The sequence below is a fragment of the Lissotriton helveticus genome, chromosome 2_2 (genome assembly GCF_964261635.1).
Source record: "Lissotriton helveticus chromosome 2_2, aLisHel1.1, whole genome shotgun sequence".
Taxonomy (NCBI): domain Eukaryota; kingdom Metazoa; phylum Chordata; class Amphibia; order Caudata; family Salamandridae; genus Lissotriton; species Lissotriton helveticus.
Genome location: NC_136060.1, coordinates 525,218,985 through 525,244,125, shown reverse-complemented (window position 1 = coordinate 525,244,125; position 25,141 = coordinate 525,218,985). Strand labels below are relative to the sequence as shown.

Genomic DNA, 25,141 nt, shown 5'->3' with positions numbered 1-25,141 from the left:
TAGAAATCGCAAATATCTATGCATTAAAAATTCGCATATATTTTTGCGATTTCTTATTTTTCCTTATTTGCGATTCCCAATTTTGCGAATCGCAAATAAGGAATCTTTTTACATTGATTCCTATGGGCCAAGAGGCCCATAGGAATCAATGGGAAGGCATACTCATTTTGAGATTCGCAATTAAGGAATCGCAAAATGAGAATGCCATTTCAAAGGTGTAGGGGAGGGTTCAAAGGACTTCCCCCCTACACCCCTGAAATGTATCTTTAAGTACATTGTGTAAAATGAAATTTTCAAAAATGCACTTTTGTGCATTTTTGAAAGTTTTCGCAAATTACCATGAAGGTTGACTTCATGGTAATTTACCCATTCCAATTTGCGAATTTGCAAAAAAAAAAATTATAAATCCATTGCATTTAAGAAATCACAAATTGCGATTTCTTAAATGCACTCGCAATTTAAGAAATCGCAACATAATTGTGATTCCCTAAATTGCGAAAAAAACAAAAAAAAAATGATGCATCCAAAAAATGAAATTGCATTCGCAAACGGACGAATTTTGTGATTCGCACCGTTAGCGAATGCAATTCCCTTTGATGCATGTGGGCATTTTAAAAGGAGGTTCGAGCCCCAACCGATGTCCATAAGGACGAGCTGCCCCTGGCTTTGTAGCACTGATTTTGCCATGTCTGAAGCTAGGGTTTGCAAAAACAATGCCAGGGGACACAAGGGGCAAGCCAGCGGCCACAGCTGCCACCACTGGCAACCCCTAAATGACGTCCATGGACATGGCAAGAATTTCTTGGTGCACGTGCAACTGACCCAGCAGAAGCAGACAGCATTTCTTTCCTTTTCCATAAACAAATCAACACAGTGGTAAAACAAATTCTATTGGACAAGGATAATCATGATGTATATAAGAGGTTGTGGCTGATGTAACAAAATAGTATCAAGTATTTTGAAAAGTATGAGTGCAGATTTTAATGTGTATACCTAAACACAGAGGATAAGTGTATACTTTTGGCAGACTTTACCAACAGTTTACAAATTAGAAATTGGAAGTGTGTAAGTTGAAAACTTATTCAACAGAAGAACTAATATATCTAGACATATATCCCAGCTGGTTTCAGTACTACCACCAACTGGATGTGGGCTGGGTCATAAAACAAGCATTTGCAATGCAATAGGTCTCTCAGCATTAAAGTTTGAGTTACTGGCATTGTAAATGACAAGGCTTTGCATTAAAAAAAATTTTTATTTGCAATTGGTATATAAACATTGTTTGTGAATGAAGCTGAGCCTGTTCACTACTCCTGTACAGTGCTTTCACTTATCGTGCACTGTGAGAGGCCCTCGCCGAGGGGTCTCCTGGTGAAAACGTGCACACGGATACATATGTTTACAGAGAATGCAGTGTAAAGAAGGGTAGTAAGATACTCCTGCTTCGTTGTGACTCGCGAAGGAGTTTACACCAAGCTAGGATACTGCCATTATTCAAACTCCACTGGTTTATTTCCCTTGAATCATGTTTACAGGTGGCGTTTATTTAGGTAAAAACGGCAACATTTAGATTTTGGCACCTGGGAACGAGGGGAAAACACGGCGTTTGTTGTCAAGAGGTGCAGCGCACTAAAAACGTGCTTGTTTTCGTTAGGCACGGGGAGATTGAATGATTTGTCCAGAATTTATTATTTATTTATTTATTTTATTTATTTTTATTTATTTAAACTTATAATGTGCACAGCTACCCGCAGTGGGTTTCCCGGCGCCAAGGGACAGACTAAAGAAGAAGAACTAACAGACTTAATTTACTGGTAAGTAGAATTACAGGATGATGAGCGTCATTGTCAAGGCTCCAAGCCGGTTCCCCAGATTTGAGCTCCACCGCCTTAGCTTGTTAGGCCACATACTCTCCCCAGTGGGCCCTTAACAACCCTGGGCCCCGGTGTCACTGCACTTGCTGTACCATTGATAGCGACGCCACTGTCAGCAAAGCATGAAAACATTTCTCAAAAGAACGTTGTTATTGCACTTTTTATGCCTTTTGGGGACGGTCGTTGGGGAAAAAATGGTTGCATTAATGGATACAAAGGTACATACTGTGTCAGCCCTGCTCAAGAACCCATCTCCTGTCCCCTTTGTTCATGAGGGGGGGGGGGAGTGCTCGTGAGCGGCAGCACTGGGAGAGCCCGGGCCTGGGATGTGGTGTGACGTGTCCGCTGGAGTTGGTCAGACAGCATCTGCAGGACATCACCACCACGGATGTTTACAGACCATCCCAAGAGGAGAGATGTCTGGGCTTAGCCCTGCTCTCTCAAGGGGTGCTCCCCCGCTGACAGGGGGAAGCCATTAGGCCACCTGGCATGATGAACTGGCCTGTCTGCCTGTCTCTGCCCGGCCAAGCTGGGGCGGAGGTCAGCCTGCGAGCCGTAAATCGGCCCAGGAGACAGGAGGAGAACTGTCTTTCCATTCCTTGAGACTTGCACCCTACACTCCTTTTCAAAGTATTCATATAGCCCTGTAAACCGTAGGTAAGGGAACTGACGCACAGAGGCATGACCTAATTTGACCAGGATCGCACAATACACCAAGCAGGACACACATTGACAAAGCCTGTAGGTCTGGCATTGGCTGCTTTTTGGCTTTATCAATACTAGTTTTGTTGTGTTTTTTGCCAAAACGTTGTTCCTGAGGAAGCTGCCTGGCCCTGGTAATTCTAGCTTTAAAAAAAATTGACTGAAAGTAAAAACTTTGGTTTTAGTCTCAAAAAGCACACGTGACCGTAGTATTCAGCAGAACTGAAGGGAACTGCTTTGTGTGTGGATGTGATCTTTGTGAAATAACAGAATGCCATCACTCTACTCTGACCTTAGCCAATAGCAGAAGTGGGCTGACCCACTGCCCTTGCTGAACGCTGTTTGGGCGGGAGGAAAATGAGATTGCCACAAGAACATATGAAGAAGGTTGGCTGAAAGCCCACAATAAATATGTGCCAAACCGGACAGTCACTATTTCTGTAAGAATGGGGCAGTGAGATTCCAATGCACTAAAAGAGAATCAGAGGGGGGACGCTACAGTTCGGTTCTGAGTCTCTTCTGAGACAGTGGCGGGAAGTCACGGTGGAAATGCAGAGACTGAGGTAGGAAAATATTCACGCCGGCGCGAGCAGTCTCCTGTTCATCCACTGCGCAGACACCAAGTCAGAGCGAGAGAGCTCACTCTCGGCCCAGGCCTCCTTTCACACTGGCAATTACGAGGGGAAAACATCACGTCTGTTGTGAAGAGGTGCATCACACCAGAAGCACCTTAGCGGAGCCTCCATCTTGCGCAATGCCCAGGGCAGCGTGTTTTCACTGCCAGATGCTGGTCACATTCGAGTTCCACGCAGCTGTCAGCAGACTTCGAAGTCAATCACACTGGTGGCAGTAAATACGTAACTGAGCCGTCACTCGCCAAACAAGGTTTGCCTTGCTGCGTGTTCTGTAGAAAATCATGTCACTCTTTCACGTCTGGGAGCAACATCTGTATCCCACGAGCTGCCTTTCAATCAAGGCAGAGATCTTGCAAGCTTTGGGAGTCTCATGAATGTTTGGAAGGGAGTGGCGAGGGGTTCAGCAGAGAGAGTGGGGTGGAGGAGCGAGGTGAGAGAGAGGGCAAGGAAAGACAAGCCGCGCGTCGAAAGCTCTCCACGGCAGAAACACACGTGCACGACCCAATCCCAAGGCGCGCGTCGAAAGCTCTCTATGGCAGAAACACACGCGCGCGACCCAATCCCAAGGCGCGCGTCGGAATCCAACTCTGCCATGCTTCCTAATGGTGCGCGTGGCCAGCTCTTGTCTCCACTCGCTGTCGGGTGAGCTGACGACTATAGTTCTCTCAGCGAGAGCGCGCTTTCGTGCGCTTTTCGCAGACGAGACCTAAAAGGTGATTGCTAGACTGGATTGCATGTGTGACAATGGAACAAAGAAAAGTCAGTGCCAGCCCTGCTAGCCAGAAATGATCACTTGCTTTTTTGAAAGTAAACACTACTGCAAACTTTATTATACTATCCCATGCAAATCAGAAAATGTTGAATGAGACAATATGTTTTACATTTTTAATATAACAAAAGCAGCAAAATGTGCATGATAATATGGAGACATGGATCAATGGGATGGACTAAAGAGAGAAGAATGGAAGTGGTAGACTTATCACAGCGAATGCAATTTAAATAATAATTCTGAAGAGTTATAACTTTGTTTAAAATGGATACCAGGGAAAATTGCAGGACATACTTGCAGAACAATCAATTTTATTGTCTTCCTTTTCTGCAAAAGGTGTGCACAAAGTTTCTGTTGCAGGATATAAATAACTATAGAGATGCAGATCTAAAATAATGTTGAGGAAGATGATGATGTGTGAGTGCATTCATGTTAGAATATTCTTACAACACATTATAATATAAATTGTCCCAAACCGAGTTAGATACCCTCGTCTTCAGGCTATTCTTGCTCTCTGTTCTTCCAGGCACAATGGTTGTGGGTTCAGCTCATTCCTTGGCCGTATAGGCGCGACTGTGTCTCCACTGGTCTTGCTCCTGGATGAAGTATGGAAGCCTCTGCCGCAGGTCATCTACTGCTCGGTGGCCATTGCCTGCGGTTTGATAACTTATTGCCTACATGAGACCCTCAACATGCGGCTACCTGACACAATAGAGGACACAGAAAAGACACGGTAAGGCATGCCCCTCTAATCTGTATGGATGACTGTTTATAGGATGAACATTTACAGATTGAACATATTCGGGGGTCTATAGAAAACTTGCAATTCTGTAATGTTCTTTGCCGGAGTTTTCTTTGTGAGTTGGCTGAGGAGCGACATCTGGTTTGCTGTGTAAGATCCTAGGGACACTGCCTGAACCTGACAGGCAAGCTTAGTTAAAGATAGGAATGGAAAATTCTTGGGTCACTGCCTGAACATGACAGGTAACCTTGAACAACGCCCACTCCTACATAACACAATTTCTGCTTCCACTTCACAGACATCAGATACCCCTTTCCTGTCTTTCATCTGAACATCACTTCCAGGACTTCCCATCTTCATTGCACCTGACTTTTCACGGAAACACTTAACTCTTCTGAGCCTGACCCATGTACGGATTTGACCACTCTTTCCACATTCCCCCAATTAGACCCACATACACTCACAGCATTTCCACATACTTTGTCAACCACGAACGTTCCATCAAACTTGCCACCACTTTTATGAACAAAACCACCCCTTTTAAAGAAAACATCATCACCTACTTTAAATTTACTCATCTTAACACAATTGCAATTATCAAAATTTACTTTAGGTTTCAACTTGGCCACTTCCACATTAGTTCTTGCTTCTGCATCACAAACATTAGCATCCATTCCAAACTTGACCCATTTGCTCACCCACCCTGGGCAAGTCTTCTTGGTGGCTGGCTTTTTTGTTCTCAACATCTCAAAAGGAGAAACATGAGTGGTGGACTGAGGAGTGTTTCTGTAAAACCACAACATAGACCTTACCCCATTGACAACTACACACTTGTTGTTGACAGCCGACTTGACACAATGGACCAACACATGATTTATACGTTCCACCTGGCCAATGGTTTGGCAATGATAAAAATATGTCTTTAAATGCTTGACATCACCAGATTTAAGAAAATCTCCAACCACGTCATTGACAAATCGAACACAATTATCAGAAATCAAATATCGAGGGAAACCTTCCCTGAGGAAAAGTTCCCTGATAAAATCAACTACTGCCTTGGCGTTAGGTTCAGGAGCAAACTAAACTTCTGGGCACTTCAAGTACAAATCAACTACTACCAAAGCAAAGCGAAACTGGCTCTGCAACCTGTTAAATGGATCTACCAGATTCACCCTAATCTTTCTCAAGGTTCTTTCAGGATATTCAATAGCTTGCAAGGGTGGTGTCATGTAATTCCTATAAATCTATATAGGATCTGCATGTTTAGACAACATAAACTATGGGACTGGTGTCCAGATTGATTCCAGACCCCCCCAGAGGATAAGTTTACCTGTAGATCAGCTTGCTCACTAGCCCCCTGTTAGAAATGGAGGTCTCTAGTTGGCAGAGGTAGGTACCTTTGTCCAAGTAGGGACCCTTCTTCCGAGTCAGGATAAGGGAGTTACACTTCTAAAATAACCTCTGCTCACTCCCAAGGCACCTTGGCACGAGCAGTTAGGCTAATTTCAGAGGAAGTATGTAAAGCATTTGCACATAACCAACAGTAACACAGTGAAAACACTACAAAAGGACACCACACCAGTTTGGAAAAATATCTAATACTTTATATACTTACAATTAGACCAAAATGATAAAACAATTCACAATACAGTACTTAAAAATATATACTTAGCAAGATATTGTCAAACTTACAGAAATATCTGAAAAACACAGTTCGTACGAGTCGGTAGCTCCTTCCAGGGCTACCGTGATACTGAAAACAACAGAGTCTTAAAGTTCCAGCCGAGCTCGTCGGTACAGGTCAACGAAAGCATGGACAGACTTGGTAACAGTATCTTTCTCGTTGTGGCTGGCAGGTTGGTGTAAGCCGGTCATGGTAACCGGTGTGGTTGCGTTGCAAAATGAAAGCGGTGCAGGGTGCGGTGCCCTCTCGATGCGGTGCAGGCAGCGGCTCGGTGACAATTGTCCAGACGGCATTGGTGAGACCAAGGCTTATGGTGCAGGGCAAGGCGGTGCTTGATGCAGTGCTGGCAGGTTGTGGTGCAAGGGACAGAGACGGTTAGCGGGAGCTGTTGTCGATCAGCCCAGATGGCTGTGTGGGATGTGGCAGTGTGGCATGAATCTTACGAGCGGTGTCCCCAGCCACGATGTGGTCATGGGTGTCGAAGTCAACAGCAGTGACAGCGTTGGTGAGACCAGGATGGAGAAGTGAAGCGAGGCAGTGCATAGTGCGGTGCCCACAGGTCATGGTGCAAGCAGCAGCTTGGTAGTGGCGGTGGCGGTCGTCGTTGTTGGTGAGACCGAGGTTGCTGTGCAAGATGCGGACGGTGCCTTCTGCAGTGCCGTCAGGACACAGAGCCAGCGACAGAGTCGGTGACAGAGTCAGTTGTATTTCCCTTCTCTGTGGCAACTGAAACAACAGTTCCATAAGCGGTACCCAGAAGTTGGTAAAGACTTTGCAGTCCCAGAGACTTCAGAACAGGAGGCAAACTCTGATTCAAGCCCTTGGAGATACTCAGCACAAGTAAAAAAAAGTTCAGTCTGGTCCTTTCACTGCCCAAGGCAAAAGCAAAAACTGCAGGCCAACCGAACAAAGCAACAACACTGCAAAGGGGCAGAACTCCTCCTGGCAGTTCTTCCAGCTCTTCTTCTTGGCAGGTTCTTTGACTTCAGAGAGTTCTAAAATTCTGGGGTCTCTGGGCCCAAATATTTATACTCAAAATCCCTTTGTTTCTCTCAGGCAGAGAGTGACTGTGCTTAGTCCAAACCAGTTTGGTCCCCTCTGGCCCAGCTTCCTGGCAGGAGGTGGAGACAGCATTATGCAAGGAAAACCAGGCCCACTCAGGTGCAAGGAAATCTCCTCCCACTACACTAAATGCAGCCCATGTCTATTCAGCCCAGACCTGACTCATCCAGACTTTCTGGAGCCACTGCACATCCCCCAGCCCCTGTCACTCCAAAGCCAGACAGTCAATCCACAAACCCAGCAGAGGCATACAGAATGGCTAAGCAAGAAAATACCTGCTCTCTAAAAGTGGTGTTTCCAAACATAGAACATAAAAATCATCTTTACAAAAAGATGCATTTTTACATTTTGAGTCCAGGCATACTAAACTCCATTTCCCTATCTTGTCCCAATGGGAAGTTATGCTTATAAGATGTTATAAGGAAAACTCCCATTATTTCCTATGGGACGGATAGCCTTGCAGTTGTAAAATACAAATTACACTGTAATTCACGACCAGGACATGTCAACCACACCACCTCTCCATTCACGTTCCATCAGAGAACACATTCCTTCCAAATCTACAGAAGCAATAAAAGAATTCTCTTCAGTGTCATCCACTCCATCCGCACCATCATCCGGACTAGCAAACTACAAAAAAGAATCTGCATGTACATTTATGCCCCCCTTTGATATGGACAATGTCAAAATTAAACTGCAGCAGATTGGGTAATAATGTTGATATTCTGGGTTTCTGTTCTTTAATCCTTTCCCAGGACAAAATGGCAACTAACGGTTTATGATCTGTTTTCACAGTACACTTTGTTCCCCACATACATGCTTTGAATTGTTGGATAGCCCACCAACATGCCAACAACTCGATTTCTATTGTTGAATAATACATTTCGGCCACCCTCAATACTCTACAAGCATAACTGATGGTATTCTCAACCACACCGTTTTGCTGAGTCTATACAAAGCTTCAACCATCATTGCAAGCATCAACTGTGATGTAACACGGTAACCTAGGGTTAAAAGGTTTCAGCACTTTCGAACCTGCCAGAACGGTGATGGATTAAACCCAGATCAGTTGACTGGGGGTGAGTGTTTGTATTGTCAACGCTCCGTCCATCATCACCTTTGGTTTTTCTTTGTTCGCCCTAAGTTGGCAGGGTATGCTCAGACGTGAGTCCCTTGCTCACTTTGCCACTGGAGTCAAGCAAGCCCGGCTGAAGACAGCTGTAATGCCAGAAACCGGTCCTGGGAAGCTTGATTCCAGTCCAGGGAAGACATGGCTTGGCAGTTCGGGCTGGACTGTTCCCATGAGGCACAGGGTCAAACTGATTTGCATATGGCCATGTCTGAACTGGGGTGACGGAGTGAGCTTAAGAACGGTGATGGATTAAACCCAGATCAGTTGACTGGGGGTGAGTGTTTGTATTGTCAACGCTCCGTCCATCATCACCTTTGGTTTTCTTTGTTCGCCCTAAGTTGCCAGGGTATGCTCAGACGTGAGTCCCTTGCTCACTTTGCCACTGGAGTCAAGCAAGCCCGGCTGAAGACGGCTGTAATGCCAGAAACCGGTCCTGGGAAGCTTGATTCCGGTCCAGGGAAGACATGGCTTGGCGGTTCGGGCTGGACTGTTCCCATGAGGCACAGGGTCAGACTGATTTCATATGGCCATGTCTGAACTGGGGTGGCGGAGTGAGCTAAAGAACGGTGATGGATTAAACCCAGATCAGTTGACTGGGGTGAGTGTTTGTATAGTCAACGCTCCGTCCATCATCACCTTTGGTTTTTCTTTGAATTGTTGGATAGCCCACCAACATGCTAACAACTCGATTTCTATTGTTGAATAATACATTTCGGCCACCCTCAATACTCTACAAGCATAACTGATGGTATTCTCAACCACCCCGTTTTGTTGAGGCTATACAAAGCTTCAACCATCATTGCAAGCATCAACCGTGATGTAAAACGGTAACCTAGGGTTAAAAGGTTTCAGCACTTTCGAGCCTGCCAGGTGTTTTTTTGCCCATTCAAACTAATTTTGAAAATAATCCTCCCAATTCATAAAAGCATCCTTTTTAAGCATGTTGCAATGTGTTTGCAATGTGAGAGGCATAATCCGGTACAAAGCGAGAATAAAACTCACACAGTCCCATTAAAGATTTAAGAGCACCTTTATCTTTTGGAGCTTGCACTTGGATTATAGCACTGACAAGACTTGGTCTGGGGTCAATGCCTTCTACTGAGACTACGTATCCAAAATACTCTATACGTTTTTTTAAAAATTCACACTTTTTGAATTTAAGGATAATACCCTTATCTTGGAGAATCAACAGCACCCATTTCAGAATGGTCAGATGTTCTTCTTTAGTTTCACCATATACCAGAACATCGTTTTGGAATACGACAACTCATCAACATTTTTAAGTAGTTGGTAAATTATTCGCTGGAATACAGATGCCACTGAAGCTAACCCAAATGGCATCCTGCAATATTGAAATTTGCCAATTGGACATAAAAATGCTGCTTAACATCTGGACTCCGTATCCAATACTACTTGGTGGTAAGCTGTTGCAAGACCCAAGTTACAGAATCAATTAGCACCAGAAACAGCAGCTAGCTTATCTGACATTTTTGGAAGAAGGTGTGAGTCAATCCAAATGGCTCTGTTAAGATTGCGCAAATCTACGCAGACCCTGAGCATACCATTCTTCTTGCGAGCTACCACAAGAGGGGATAACAATAGGGAAGATTCAATCGGTTCATTTATACCCGAGTCAAACAGCCTCATTAATTCCCTATCTAACAGGAATTTACTCCTCCTTCACTTTGATCTTGTGTTGAAAACCCATGATCAACCCAAATCCACCAGAAAATGCATTACAAACTTTTGTGCATATATTCTCAGTTGTGCTACAATCATCTGCACACACTCCATCAACATCTACTACGGAAACTTGTTCACTGGTGCCTGGCTTCAAAATCATTTAAAAAAAACTCTCATGAAACCAACCCGGGATATTCAAACCTTTGACAGCGACATACACATTCCCAAAAATCTTCCTTCCCTTGAGGATTAAGACATGTTAAAAAAACGTGGACATGTCTATACAGCATACTTCATTGCATACCAGAGCGCAGGCCGGTGGTTCAAGCATTCTTCCGGGCCACAATTCATTGAATAACTCCTGAGTCAACATAGCGATATTCTTGCACCTGAATCAACCTGTAATTTAACTGATTTATCTCCTATTGATATATCTACATAAGGATACACACAAGTAGACAGATGCCCTGCCACAACCATGTCATCACTAACTACTAATACCATATCCTGGAGCTCTTCTTGTAGTTTTTCTAAATGATTTTCACCATTTTCATCCCCTTGATTGGCCATTACGGTATTACTCCTATTAAATTGTTTTCCTTGACTCTGGCATCCTTTGGCAAAATGCCCTAATTTGTTGCGAATTTTGCGCCTAACATCTTTTGCTGGACACAATCTTCCACTCCAATGTAGCCTTCAGCTGGGACCAAGACTACTGTTAGAATGTAGAATTATGTAAAGGTATTTGTCAGAGTATTATTTGTGAGTTGGCTGAGGAGCGATGGCTGGTTTGCTGTGTTTCCCGGCAGCTCTGTCTACAAATAAAACTACAATTTCCTCAGCCCCCATTACTTGTGGTTGTTTCCTGCTTGTTCACCACATATACCTTGACATAGATGTGATTTTGTTAAAATCTATGTATTGCATTTTTGTTTTCCTCCCAGTTTATTCTTTCATTGTGACATTGTCTCCTTGTTCGTCTTCCTCGCCACAGTAATAACATATTGAGCTTTAGTCTTCCTACAGAAAGTTCCAATAAAATGTTAGCACACTAGTTCCCTATCCCTCCATTATGGTTGACTTTCTCTTCCTCCATACACTATAAAAAGGAAGCACACACAGAACTTCACCTGTAAATAAAGCAAACAACTGGACCGAGAAGCAAGGGAAGGAAAACTATCCTATGGCGTGGAAGACCAGGACTCAGAGGAATGAAGATTACTGGTAATTAATCGGGTCATTTGTTGCTTTATTTTCAACCATGGATGACCCATTAAGTCCTATTGGATCTCAGGGTATTAACGAAAGAGCAGCAGACAGGGATGCTTCACGCTGATTTACCCCGCGTATTACATAGACTATAATAAAGGACTCCTTGTTACCCGCATTTCGCTTTACATAGAAATAAAAAAAGACCTATAATTAAAGTTCCCTTGCTCTTTACTTGGTAGTATAGGTAGGAAGCTCTAATTATAGTGCTGCTGCATTTTTCTTTTTTTCTTTTAAACATATTTTATTTGTTTTATTTATGAAGGTTACAGTGTATCATCAACCAACTCCAACATACTTCAATCTTAGACCAAAACACTCCCAGTCCCATCACCAACCATCCCGAAGACATGTTATCAAATCCTATTACACCTAAACAGTTCCAGCTCAACATCCATACCCTGCTCGATATAGAAAGCCCAACTCCTGCTGCTGCATTTTGTTCTACGTGAAATGGAGATCAGATTGTCAGAAAGCCTTCATTATAGTTTTGCTTTTTTCTGTCATGGACACAAAAGCAAGAATGGCCTATTCTACCTGTCAAACATCTGGAGTCTGCTTATATTTCCTGGACCAGTGTGAATCTCTGTTCTCAGGCTTCGTCGAAAGCCTCTCTATTAATATATCATGGCATGATGAATAGCTGACTGAAGAACGTGAGTTCTTATAAGACCAACAGAGAGACTTTAAGCTTGCTTATGATATAGAAGGAGCCGTATCCCTGAATTGTATATCTCTCACCTTAACTTAACCAGCCCAATGTTCATACACCTGTTTTTTCCATAACGTGATAACACAAAGGGCCAGATGTAGGTAATTCCATTTTACCGACTCTAAAATACCGAATCATACCGAGGCCTATAGGAATGAATGTCAATTACCGAATCGGTAAATACCGATTCGGTAAAAGGGGGAAAACATTGCAGGGTGGCAGGGTGTCACTTTGGCACCCTGTTGCACCCCTCAATTGTGTATGGGTGCACATGTTGCTGACATACATGCCCTAAGGGCATGTATGTCTGCAACATGACACTGTTGGAAAAGCAAAAAAAAAGGCTTTTTCAAAGGTTTTCATTATTTATCACCAACTTGTAGTTGGTGGTAAATAACAAATCCTAAAATGGGAAAATCACTCATTTGAGAGCTCCCTACAATCAGGATTCGGTAATTTACCGAATCGATATTTAAGAATTCAGAAATTTAACGATTCCTTAAATTACTGATTCTGTAAATTACCGAATCCTTCGTTTTTGGGCTCCTACATCTGGAAATCCTAATACCGGTCGGTAACGGCCGAAATTCGGTAATTTCGGCCGTTACCGACCGGAATTAGGCTACCTACATCTGGCCCTAAATCTGATTTACAGGCCAGAAAAGTAGACTGATGAAAAACTTGAGCCGTTCTCTGCAATAGCACCTAAGCATCTGTTCATGTGGATGCCTGAGAATTTGTTTTCAGCAAGGAAGTAGCTTGTAATGTTCCTACCTGCCAGGCAATCTCTTCCCCTTCCCTGCTACCCTCTCAACTCACTCCTTCATCCCCGCCCAGCACCTTCCCAACAGCTCCCATTCACCACCTACTCCAAGCAGGATTAAAATTGTAGCATTTGCACTCAAAAAGGGGAAAACTGTGCAGAATAGCACCTGGTAAGTCCATGGTAGCACCACCCATTCCATGGGACCTAACTTATACTGTTACATTGCTGGTAGGGCGTTACTGCGTGGTGATTTTGTTTGCAAAGTTTTCACCCTGCCAACACTGCAAATTGTAATCAGTGCCATTTTGCTGAAAACTTACCATAATAGAAGGGACTGAGGTTTAAGAGTAAATCAGGGTTTTCACCAAATCTACCTTCCCAGTACACGGTCTGAGCACACAGTTTGAATTTAAAAAATGTTTTTGCTACAATCTGCTTACATGCTAATGTAGGCCCCGCAACACGTGTGCACGACTGTTTATGCCTCCATTAGACGATGCTTGCAACATTTTGCCTTGCCTTCCAGGATTTTTCCCTCACAACTGAACCATGACAAAATGAGGGCATAGAAGACAATAAAATTAAAAGAACACCAGATACTCAGTCTCAAGACTACCATTTGTTAGCAGAATTCATAAATGTTGAGCCAATAACAGTGTTTTCTGAAGGTCTGCCCTGAAGCCCAGATGGCAGCTTTGCAGATCTCCATTAAAGAACATACCTTATGAAAGTAGCACAGAATATTACAGATCTCAGTGAATTAGTTGTAAGCTCCTTAGAATACATATATAATGTAAAACAATATTGAAAGAAATTACAAGATTGTTTTTATTGGGGTGCCAAAGACGTCTGATATCTGAGCATGCAGATCAGCACCTTTGTCTATGCCACATGAACATCAGTTGCGAACCTCTAAAACAGAAAACACTAAGGGGCAGATGTATCAACATCCGTGTTTGCGATTCTCAAATAGCGATTTTTTGAGAAACGCTATTTGAGAATTGCAAAATGGGATGTATGTAGAAAATCAAAATTTTTTGGCGATTTCTTAATATTCCTTAACCTCTTCCATGCTCATGACGGCTCCCGGCCGTCATGAGTCACGGTGGGCGGGTGCTGATGACGGCCGGGAGCCGTCATGACCACGCCCACGATCGGAATGTTCAGCACTGTGGCGGAATTCGCGCCACAGCGATGAGGTTAATTGGGATTAGCAAATTGCGAATCGCAATTAAGGAATACTTTCCCATTCATTTCTATGGGCCAGGAGGCTCGTAGGAATGAATAGGAAGTTATTCTCAATTTGCGAATCGCAATTTGAGAATCGCAAATTGAGAATAATTTCAAGGGTGCAAGGGTGTCATAAGGGCACCCTGATGCAACCCTGAAATTTACATGTGTGCGCATATGGCGCAAATACATGCCCTGAGGGCATGTATGTGCACCATATGGCACCTTAACAAATGCCAAAAAGTGCATTTGTGAAAGAAATTGCAAATTACAACCAATCTGAAGTTGGTGGTAATTTGCGATTTCTAAAGGAGAAATTGCAAAAACTGAATGTTTGATGCATAGCATTTAAGGAATCGCAATTTGTGATTCCTTAAATGCTTATGCAAAATTAAGGAAACACAAATTTTGCGGTTCCTTAATTTTGCTATGCGTTTTCATACATATAGTTTTCGGAATTTTTAGTCACAAATGCTGCTTTTCTGCGAATTGCAGCGTTTGTGACTAAAAATTGCTTTGATACATTTGCCCCAAACATACTTAAATGGAATATACTACCCTCTTCACTATCATTAACAGCCATATTCGTTGGCTCTAACATAAAATAAAAGGATTTGGAGTAGAGCTGAAGCACTGTGCTGAGTTTGATGGAATCAGTCTGCTTCAGGTGAGAAATGACAGAAGTAGAGTTCAAAACTTCAGATTGAGGGAATGTGTGTTTGGCCAGATAGTAGCATATCTTTCCATGCTTTTGGTCTTGAGTGTGAGTAGATTTGCAACCTCACACACTGTGACACAGTTTGTTAGTAGTGGTTATAAAAAAGAATGATTTATAAAATGGGACATACCTGTTAAATGGCAATTAGGTAATTACTCAACAATCATAACTCTTTGTGGTTTTTGATTCTCACACATACCATATATTTTTTTGTCCACAGGGATAAAGCCCTGAGCCCCACGGTGGATCCAAAAGAGGTCATTCAGATGCAGACATTCTAGCAACACTCCTGGTGCTCTGCAGCAGTCTGGCTTAAAAGGACAGTAAAGATTCACTGATTTTCTAGATTCACAGATTTCAAACTATCCAACAATTTCTTGGCTGTAACTTTCACTTTTTTAGTAAATCTCAAAATGAGACCAACTGCTGGAATGTTTAATGTCTTTTGTGAAGCACTACTCACTACAAACCTTTACAGTAGTTCGGAGATTGCTTAGTATAATAGACTTTAATGCACATAGAGGGGGGCTGTGCAAGGCAGATTCTTGCAGACGTGTCCTTCGTGATGGAACTGGGAAACATTTTATTCAGTGTGAAGAACTGAGTAAAATGTCATCCTTATCTTGTATGTCTAATGTGTGAGCAGGCTCCTGAGGGAAGGTGCGATCATCTCACAGGAACTTTACATTGCAGCAGACCTGTGAGCTGTGCAGAACAGGTGACTCTTTAGTCTTCTGGAAACCATGGTAAAGGTAAGTTCTTGGATTCTCATGTGCCCGTGGAGCGGGGAGGGTTGGAAGACCCTTGTGTGGTACATGTGTGCTGTCATGCTCCTGGTTTTGTCATTCAGGTTAACCTGGTACTTGTTCATACTCTTGGAAACTCATTGTACCAGTCTTCTTAGCCATGTCCCAGTGTCTGTACTGCCCGTCTTTGCAGATGAGGGGTGCAATATGCTGAGGAAGCCAGTGCACCTAAAGTATAACGCAGATTGGAAAGGAGAGATTACTACCTCCTCCATGTTGGATGGAGAGGTTCATGTTTAGCAGCAGTCTTATCAGTTATATGTAAAAAACCCTTTATCTGGAGTCTCTAGGGCTAGACAGCTATTGTTTCCTCATGACAAAACATTCTCTCTCCCTCTGTCTTGGATCCCTTGTACTTCCTGATAGAACTTCTACATGTTGATTGCATCTGATCTGTGAGTAGACATGAGCAGATGGGGTGTCATTTGAAAGGGTGGTGGTTAGCTCATATGTAGAGGTTGTTCACCTCTCTAGGTATCCCTCCCCTCTCTCCGTCTCCCCCTTCCTGCCAGATGCTGTACATTCTTCCCTCAGTCCTGGAAAAGCCAAAATAGCTTAGTTGTTGCGAGTGTCTAGTTTAGATTTGCAAAGTTACAGTGGGTAAGAATGGGAACACCAATGTTGGAAATACTAATGTAGGCAGGTCAACTGTAATATGATGATAGTTTCAGCTGAAAACACCAGCTTTCCATCAATCCTTCCCACTGTGCTGAGTTGAATAGTGAAACGAAGGGTAACATGTTCAAACATACACAATGGGTGTACACTACACTCATTTGCTACTCAGGTGCCACCCCCTCCCATCACTCTAAATGCAGATGGAGCTATTCCGCCCAGGGAGGGCCCACTCAACCTCTTGGAGCCACCCAGCCCCTGCCACTCACAAACCAGACAGTCAATTCACAAACAGGCCAAGGCACACAGAAAGGTCAGACAAGAGAACAGCAACTTTCTAAAAGTGCGGTTCTCAGACACAGGATATAAAAAACACCTTTCCTAAAAGATGTGATATTAAATTCTGAGTTCAGGGATATTAGACTTTTATGTCCTATCTTTCTCCTATGGGAAGATATGCAGGTAGCCACTGTAGCCAGCATTCTCCATGATGGCCTATGGGCAAGGTAGCCTTACAATAGTGAAACACGACAATGGCTTTCATTCACTACCAGAGCATGTCACCTGCACTAGTACATGCTCTACCTTTCACATACACTGCACCCTGCCCAAGGGGGTACCTTGGGCCTTCCATAGGGGTAACCAATGTGCACAGAAAGGGAAGGGTTAGGTTTGGTCAGTGGGGACACTGACCAGGAGGACATGGCAGTTCACAGACTGCACACAGGCACTGCGGTGGCAGGCCTGAGACACCATTTTAGGGCTACTCGTGTGGGTGGCACAATCAGAGCTGCAGGCCCGCTAGTAGCATTTGTATCACCAGCCCTGGCACACTCAGTGCACTTTACTAGGGACTAGGACTTCTTGGTGATACAAATATGCCGATCATGGATAACCAATTACAATAACAATTTACACAGAGAGCTTACGCACTTTAGCACTGATCAGCAGTGGTAAAGTGCCCAGAGTCCTATTGCCAACAACCATGGGCCAGGAAAAATAAGGGAGGAAGAAGCAAAAAGTTTGGGGATAACCCTGCAAAGAGGGCCATTTCCAACACAATGTATCTTTGTTCTTTCTCCACTTTCAGTCTTTATTGAACTCTTTAAAGCTAAGAATGGGTTTTGAACGTACAGTGCTCAAATGGTTCAAATCATTCCTCTCGGGCAGATCCCAGATGATTAAAATAGCTAATTGTCTCTCCACTTCAATGGCTGTTGGACAAGGTGTCCCTCAAGGCTCGATCCTCGCACCCACTCTGTTCAACCTCTACTTTGAACCGCTGGGTAATCTCCTAAAAAAATCCGGGATCCATTATCACCTATATGCAGATAACACCCAAATCTACCTAAAGGTTTCTTCCACTCTTGACATTTCAATCCTCAACACCACGCTCCACTCCATCCACCACTGGCTGTCTACTCATCAACTAATACTGAATCCTTCCAAAACAGAATTCCTTCTCTTCTCGACCTCACTATCTCCTCCTCCAATCCAATCTTGGATGAACAATCTGAACATTCTCAACAACAAGCCTATCATTGTTGACTGTGCTAAATCACTAGGCATCATCCTAGATAAAAGGCTCAACTTACAGTCCCATATCAATTCCATCGCCAAGAATGCACGTTACCAACTGCGCCTTCTCTGGGGGGTTTGGCGCTTCTTTCCTGAACAAGACCTAACGACCTAGGTCCAATCATTGGTTCTTTCCTGATTGGAGTACTGCAACTCTATCCTTGCTGGCCTCCCCAAATGCCACCTTTCCCCTCTAAAACCCATCCTCCACTCAGCAGCTCGCTTCATGTATGGGACTAAAATAAATTATCACATCTCATCCATACTGTTGTCTCTTCGCTGGCTTCCTATCGAAGCAAGGTCAATTTACAAGACTGCCTGCATCACTCACAAAGCCCTGCACACCTTCACGCAATCTGGCTAACAAACTCAAAATCTCAGGCAGCTGCTCTACACCTTAACGCAATGTGAAAACTTACTGCTCGAACCTCCTTCCTTCAAAAGGGAATGATTAATGGCTCACTCCTTCTCTAGTAATACGACCAGAATCTGGAACTCACTTCCTCCATCCCTCCGAACCACCACCTCTTTCTGGACCTTCAAAATAGATCTTAAGACTCTCCTCCTCCAAAGACACTTCCTGGAATAACTCAATCTATTTCTTGGCCACTACGACCATCTAGCACTCACATGAGGATAACTGTATAAGTATGTATTTTACTCCAGTTTCAACCTAACGCTGTCACCTTTCATATTTTTACAATATAATATGGAACCTGTTAATGTTGTAATTACATATATGTAACTTGTTTGCACGATCAGCCTAACTTGTGTACCTGTAACTGTATATAAATAATTTGTTAGCATGTTTAATCTATCTTGTGTACCTTTTGTAATTTACCTGGCACTCACATAGCTGCCAAGGTTTCAAATTGCTATGTGTGACATTTTCATAACTTCAATGTAATCATGAGTGACATTTCAACAACTATGAGTGACACTTTCTCGCAAGCAAAATCAAGTACGAGGGAAAACCATAACTACCAGAAATTGCATGCATTTGAGCAACGGGAAAGTCTAAGGTCTTAAAACTGCTACAAAACACCAGATATGGAAGAGCACTAACTGAGACAGAGTGCATAATTGCAGGTCTCAGCAACAAAGTGCACACTCTGCAGCTATCATAACGCATAGATCGATAGGAGAATGCTGATAGTAATACACAAAGCGCTGCTGATAGTAATACACAAAGCGCTTAGAAGCTACATGCCAGAGGCACTAAACAATAATTAAATATGCAATTAGGGATTATGTGTTACCTATGTGATAAAATAATACGAACAACGACAACTGTTATTTATTGCATGTGAAAGGTGCAAGCCACATACAGTATACTCAAAATATCCATTACATTATGGTTTTGCCAGGGCTGGCTATGAACTCATTTTCTCGAGTCACTGTTTTGTTAATGTATAAAGTAGAAATAACACCTGCCTTTTTACAGTACTGCAAATCAGTAAGCACCACATTGTCTGTAAATCTACAGATTTACCGACCCGGTGTCGCTGACACTTGAAGCTGTCAACAAACATCAAAGCCTCCTGTAACTGGGCTTCGATCAGCCCACCCGAGGTTGTAGGCGCGGTAGGAATGTTATATTGTCTGTTAGGGTGGTACGTGAAAGGATATTTTCACGCAACCTTACAGTCCTCAACTTCATATTTGAGGGCACTTGCACCACCAGAAGTCCGGGCATTTGAGTGCAAGTGTACACAGGACCCCATGCTGCATAAACACAAACAGCCGAAATCTGACTCTTATTAGATGCCACTGCTTCAGCCAGGAAAATCATACAAGCATTTTTCAAACTGATACTATAGGGGCCCACGCGCTGTAACCAGCGCAGGCCACTGCTGTAGGAGAAAGTGATTAGCCATAAAAAGTGGGGTAATAAGTATTCTGCGGGCATAAGCATTCTTAAGAGATTAGGATATACAAAAAAGCACTTATAATAAACCAAACTAAAGGACTGAAGGCTTCCAAGAACAAACAAAAAGGAAAAAGAAGGATGTTTCAAGCGGGGGTATACAGAGGGCTGCATTTCCTAATTATTATTGACGAGGCGAAAGAGATGACTAGATAATGTAGGCCTAGCCTGCACAATTATGGTTGCAATTGTAATGCATCACAGTATTTTCAGCAACCTAATAATGTACCAGCGGACTGGACTCCACTGTGCATCCACTGAGCGCCGAGCACTGCCCAGCCAGCTCAAGAGCAGCGTGAGAGCAGAGAGCTGAGGCTCAGAGACTCAGTGACGTTCTTATTATGCATTGTACTGTTGAAAGTCAGACCCCGGTTACGACACTGACTACATTACAAATAGTTTCAACAAGGTTAAATATGGATTACTGACCTGCAAGTCTGTGCTAGTGACTGTAGTCTATCAGAGCGACACACGGTATGGGTTGGCCGTAAGGAGTCAGTGCTGCTGCGGGTCCGACTCCAGACTCGAGCTGCACTCTTTATGAGATGCCGCAGGCATCGTAATATAACTGGCGGCATAACAGGTAGTGGTGCGAGCGGCTGGCGGGCTGCTGCCAAACTTATTTAGGAAACCTAAACTGCTGACCATTAAGTCCTGTATCGGCTTACAATTAGGCAAATCATTTTTGCAGTCTCCGTGACGCCATCAAATAACAGTGTGCAGCTGCTGCAGGTCTAGCACCATGATTTTCTGGCCGCCTGCAAACCATTGGGTGGGGATAAGCAACCGGGCCAGTCCGCCTCAGAGTAAGTCCTCCTCACAACATTTAATCACTCCCCGCGCTCTCTGCGAGCAGTTAGTGACGTCAGGCGGCTTCCTGCGTCGCAACTGCCGGGTCAAGTGTGACATTGTCAATTTATTGCACCTGGGCCGGCCTATGACATGAACACTCAGGCCGTCTAGTGACTGTGAGCCCCGCTGCGTGCACCGCCGGTATCACAAAAGAAACATTGCAGCTGGCAGTACTGATTGCTACTCAGCAAGGCTGACCCTGAGCTGCTAGGAGGCCACCCAAGCCTACGTGAGCAGCCCATGCATGCACTGAGGCGCGCTGCCAGCTGCAACAGACTGTTAGCAATGCGCTTTCTGTGACAGCAATTATGCGCGACAATGCATTTCAGTGCGGTGATGCGGAGCACTGAACTGAAATGTGTTAGTGTCACATCTGATGCGTGATACTTGGCAGGTCTGCACTCATTTGAGGTCAACATTGTAAATGTGTATTTAATTCCTGTTCTAACCTAACGCTGACACCTTTTATATTTTTCAAAGTATAAATATGCGACTTGTTAGCGTTGTAATTGCATATATGTAACTTTTTAGAGTGTTCGGTCTATCTTATGTACCTGTAATTGTATATATGTAACTTGTTAGCGTGTTACTCTATCTTGGGAAGCTTTCGTAACTTACCTGGTTATTTTTTAAAGCGCTCCTACACCTTTGGGTAAAGCTTGCGCTATATAAAACTGCATGAAATAAATAAATAAATAAATAAACTAATTAATTAATCAATTAATAAATACCCACCTCTCTCCTGAATGCTGCCCACTAACCTAGATAATAACACAGATTTTGAATAGGTGTTGGCTTTGCAAGTGCTTGTTTTCACAGGGGCCAGGCTCACTGCATTATTAAAGCTGCCACCATTCAAAGCATTCACAGAGCCTGCTCGAGCTCCAGCCAATGGGAGAAGGATTCACTTGGCCCAATCAGTCCTCGACCCACGGCCCCTCCGTGGGTGCCCCTCATTGGAAGAAACCGAGGAAACCCGGAAACGGCTAACGGTGAGAGCGCGCGCATGCCCCATTGGCTCCGCTCGCGGTCAGGCGCACGCGTGTAGCTTGCCCAGGAGTCATGTGACCCGCCACCGTTGCTAAATGCGGCGTGGGTTGTATGTGCGCATGCTTGTAGCTCGCGCTGCAGTCATGTGACTCGCCCTCGTTGCTAGGTGCCGGCGTGGGTGGTATGTGCGCATGCGTGTAGCTCTTCCGGCAGTCACGTGACCCGCCGCCGTTGCTAGGGGCCGGCGTGCGTGGCAACGGAGCCCTGCTGGGGCAACAGGCAACATGGCGGACGAGGGCCGGCGGGTGGACGAGGAGGAGCGCGGGCCCGGGGCCGCCTACCACATGTTCGTGCTCATGGAGGATCTGCTGGACAAGCTGAAGCTGCTCAGCTACGAGGAGGAGGTGCTGCGGCGGCACAACATGAAGGCGCTCAGCAGGTGAGGGGGAGGGGCCTGCAAGGGGGGGAGGGGCCTGCAGGGGGGGGAGGGGCCTGCAAAGGGGGGGAGGGGCCTGCAAGGGGGGGGGAGGGGGCCTGCAAGGGGGGGGGAGGGGGCCTGCAAGGGGGGGGGAGGGGGCCTGCAAGGGGGGGGAGGGGGCCTGCAAGGGGGGGGGAGGGGCCTGCAAAGGGGGGGGAGGGGGCCTGCAAGGGGGGGAGGGGCCTGCAAGGGGGGGAGGGGGCCTGCAAGGGGGGGAGGGGCCTGCAAAGGGGGGGGAGGGGGCCTGCAAGGGGGGGAGGGGCCTGCAAAGGAGGGAGGGGCCTGCAAGGGGGGAGGGGGCCTGCAAGGGGGGGAGGGGCCTGCAAGGGGGGGAGGGGCCTGCAAGGGGGGGGAGGGGCCTGCAAAGGGGGGGGGAGGGGGCCTGCAAAGGGGGGGGGAGGGGGCCTGCAAGGGGGTGTGGGGCCTGCAAGGGGGTGTGGGGCCTGCAAGGGGGGGAGGGGCCTGCAAAGGAGGGAGGGGCCTGCAAGGGGGGAGGGGAGGGGGGGGGGCTGCCAGGGGGAGGGGAGGGGGGGGGGCTGCCAGGGGGAGGGGAGGGGGGGGGCTGCCAGGGGGAGGGGAGGGGGGGGGCCTGCCAGGGGGAGGGGAGGGGGGGGGCCTGCCAGGGGGGGGGAGGGGGGCCTGCAAGGGGGGGAGGGGGGCCTGCAAGGGGGGGGAGGGGCCTGCAAAGGGGGGGGGGAGGGGCCTGCAAGGGGGGGGAGGGGCCTGCAAAGGGGGGGGGGGAGGGGCCTGCAAGGGGGGGGGGAGGGGCCTGCAAGGGGGGGAGGGGGGCCTGCAAGGGGGGGGAGGGGCCTGCAAAGGGGGGGGAGGGGCCTGCAAGGGGGGGGCCTGCAAGGAGGGGAGGGGCCTGCAAAGGGGGGGGAGGGGGCCTGCAAGGGGGGGGAGGGGGCCTGCAAGGGGGGGGGAGGGGGCCTGCAAGGGGGGGAGGGGCCTGCAAAGGGGGGGGCCTGGAGGGGGACCTGCAGGGGCGGGCATGGGGAGGGGGGGGCCTGCAAGGGGGGGAGGGGGCCTGCAAAGGGGGGGGGCAGGGAGGGGTGGGGGGCTGCAGGGGCGGGCATGGGGAGGGGGGGCCTGCAGGGGGGGCTGGAGGGGGTGCAGAGGCACTCACCGCGTCCTGTTGGCTATGCCAATGCTTGTTTTGAGAGGCCAGTGCACTGAAACAGGAGCCATGCTTTAGGGTTCCGGGGGTGGTGCATTTTGAAATATCTGATGAGGCAGATACTTCTGAGGTCTTTGCCTGCAATTGTGAGGACATCACACACATGTCAGTCTCACTCTGGTGATTTAGGTATCTGTTGGAGTTTGTTGCTCAAATGGATCACAATTTACAAAAAAAAGCGTCAAGAGGTGTTCACACGCAGTAGAAGGACCTTCACAAAGTTTAACTTTTCATCATTCCTTTTCATATTTTTGTATTTTGTTGTTAAGTTGGTACTTATGAGGTAACATCTTTGCCCAGGCAGTATCCCGATGGAGTAAAAGAAAAAAAAGATTCCGTAATTCTACAAAATATATGTTGCATTATGTGTCATAATTTGCCTTCACTTGTATATTGTATTCAACCCTGCCACATAATTCCAGTGGCCCTGCATATAATGCCTACCAGTATGAATGGCATGCAACGCCTACACCTTGCAGCCCTCGTCATCTTAAGTAACATTTCCTCTACATTGACTTACACACTTATGAGTCATTGTCTCCGAATAATATGTGACGTGAAACGCTCTTGACACCCTACATTGGGATGAGTAGCACTATAAAAGACATTGAATGCACATGGGAGAGGGTATATCGAGAGAAGGGGGGCACTGTTGCCCCTCATCAGTGCCCCTCAAGGAATCCTTGGATTCCTTGGAGGAAGGAATCCTTTTAGAAGGAGGTCTTTGGGGGGAATGTGGAGGGGTGGCATGAACAAAGATTGTCACACCAGGTGCAACCAGCAGTAAAGACAGCATTGACAGAGGCATAGCTATCAACCGTGTAGCCAATGCAGTGCTCCAGGTCCGAAGACAAAACCACTTCAGAAGCTAACTGTGGAATATACTGGTAGGAAGGCATTGTCTCGTAGATAGTTTTTATTTCATAATTTCTAGTTAATGGAGAAGGAAGAGCACCATCAGAAATGGCTAACATAACATGACTGGTGTGCACTGATACCCACCTCTTCTAGTGCCACACTGTAACCTGCCAGGCAAGTGCCTAATGCTGCAGCCATGGGTGGGGTTCTCTCTCATTACTTGAATAATAGCATTTTCTTAAGAAAGAGTCCTTTCTGTCTGTATGTATATTTTATTTCTAAAGCATGACCCTAAACAAAAATCAGCAGAATGCTGTACACGGTCAAAGACAACATTTATGTCTGGAGCCCTGCACAAAATCTTTGAGCATGTTTACCAACATTTTCATGTAACTATCTTTTGAAGCCAGTCACTTCCTCTTTGCATGTGTGCTGCATAGTGCAGCACGCATGCAAAGAGGAAGTAAAGCAGAGACATAAAGATGTTCTCCTTGTTACCCCAGCTTCAGATAGGCACACCGTTTTGCAGTAAGCTCATCAGTACAAGTCTTTGTAAATGTGGGTGTACAACAGAATGCAAGGGTGGATGCACAAGAATTCCCATGCGTCGTTACAGGTTTTTTTTTTACAAATCCAAGCCAGTCAGGATTGGCGCCCGTGTGTGCTCGAAGAGCTTTTTTAAGCTAGCAAGACCAGGCTTATCTGCCTCATTCTTGAGATGACTCATCTTGGTAACTGAAAACGATCTTACCATAACGTTCTGCCAAGAAACACCTATTGGTGAGGATGGTAGAGGTATAGCTAGAGAGATGATAACAGGGCCCACCAGGTTTCACTCTTTTACAGCTGCCATTCGTCTCCATGCATGCTGGTTACATTCTG

The 25,141-nt window shown here is 45.6% G+C and overlaps 2 protein-coding genes across 3 annotated transcripts in view; both read left to right on the top strand.

Annotated features, from left to right (window-relative positions):
• The window catches only part of LOC144821702 (solute carrier family 22 member 7-like), a 178,883-nt gene extending 163,624 nt beyond the window's left edge, over window positions 1–15,259 (top strand). Inside the window, exons 10-11 of the mRNA XM_078678919.1 lie at window positions 4,507–4,713; window positions 15,199–15,259. Coding sequence (XP_078535045.1) covers window positions 4,507–4,713; window positions 15,199–15,259 — 268 coding nt within the window. The remainder of the gene's footprint in view (window positions 1–4,506; window positions 4,714–15,198) is intronic.
• Window positions 15,260–21,968: 6,709 nt separating this feature from the next.
• Window positions 21,969–25,141, top strand: part of LOC144821623 (intraflagellar transport protein 57 homolog) — a 99,611-nt gene continuing 96,438 nt past the window's right edge. For both annotated transcript variants that reach the window (XM_078678862.1, XM_078678863.1), the window contains exon 1: window positions 21,969–22,185. In XM_078678862.1, the coding sequence (XP_078534988.1) occupies window positions 22,031–22,185 (155 nt within the window). In that variant the 5' untranslated portion in view covers window positions 21,969–22,030. The remainder of the gene's footprint in view (window positions 22,186–25,141) is intronic.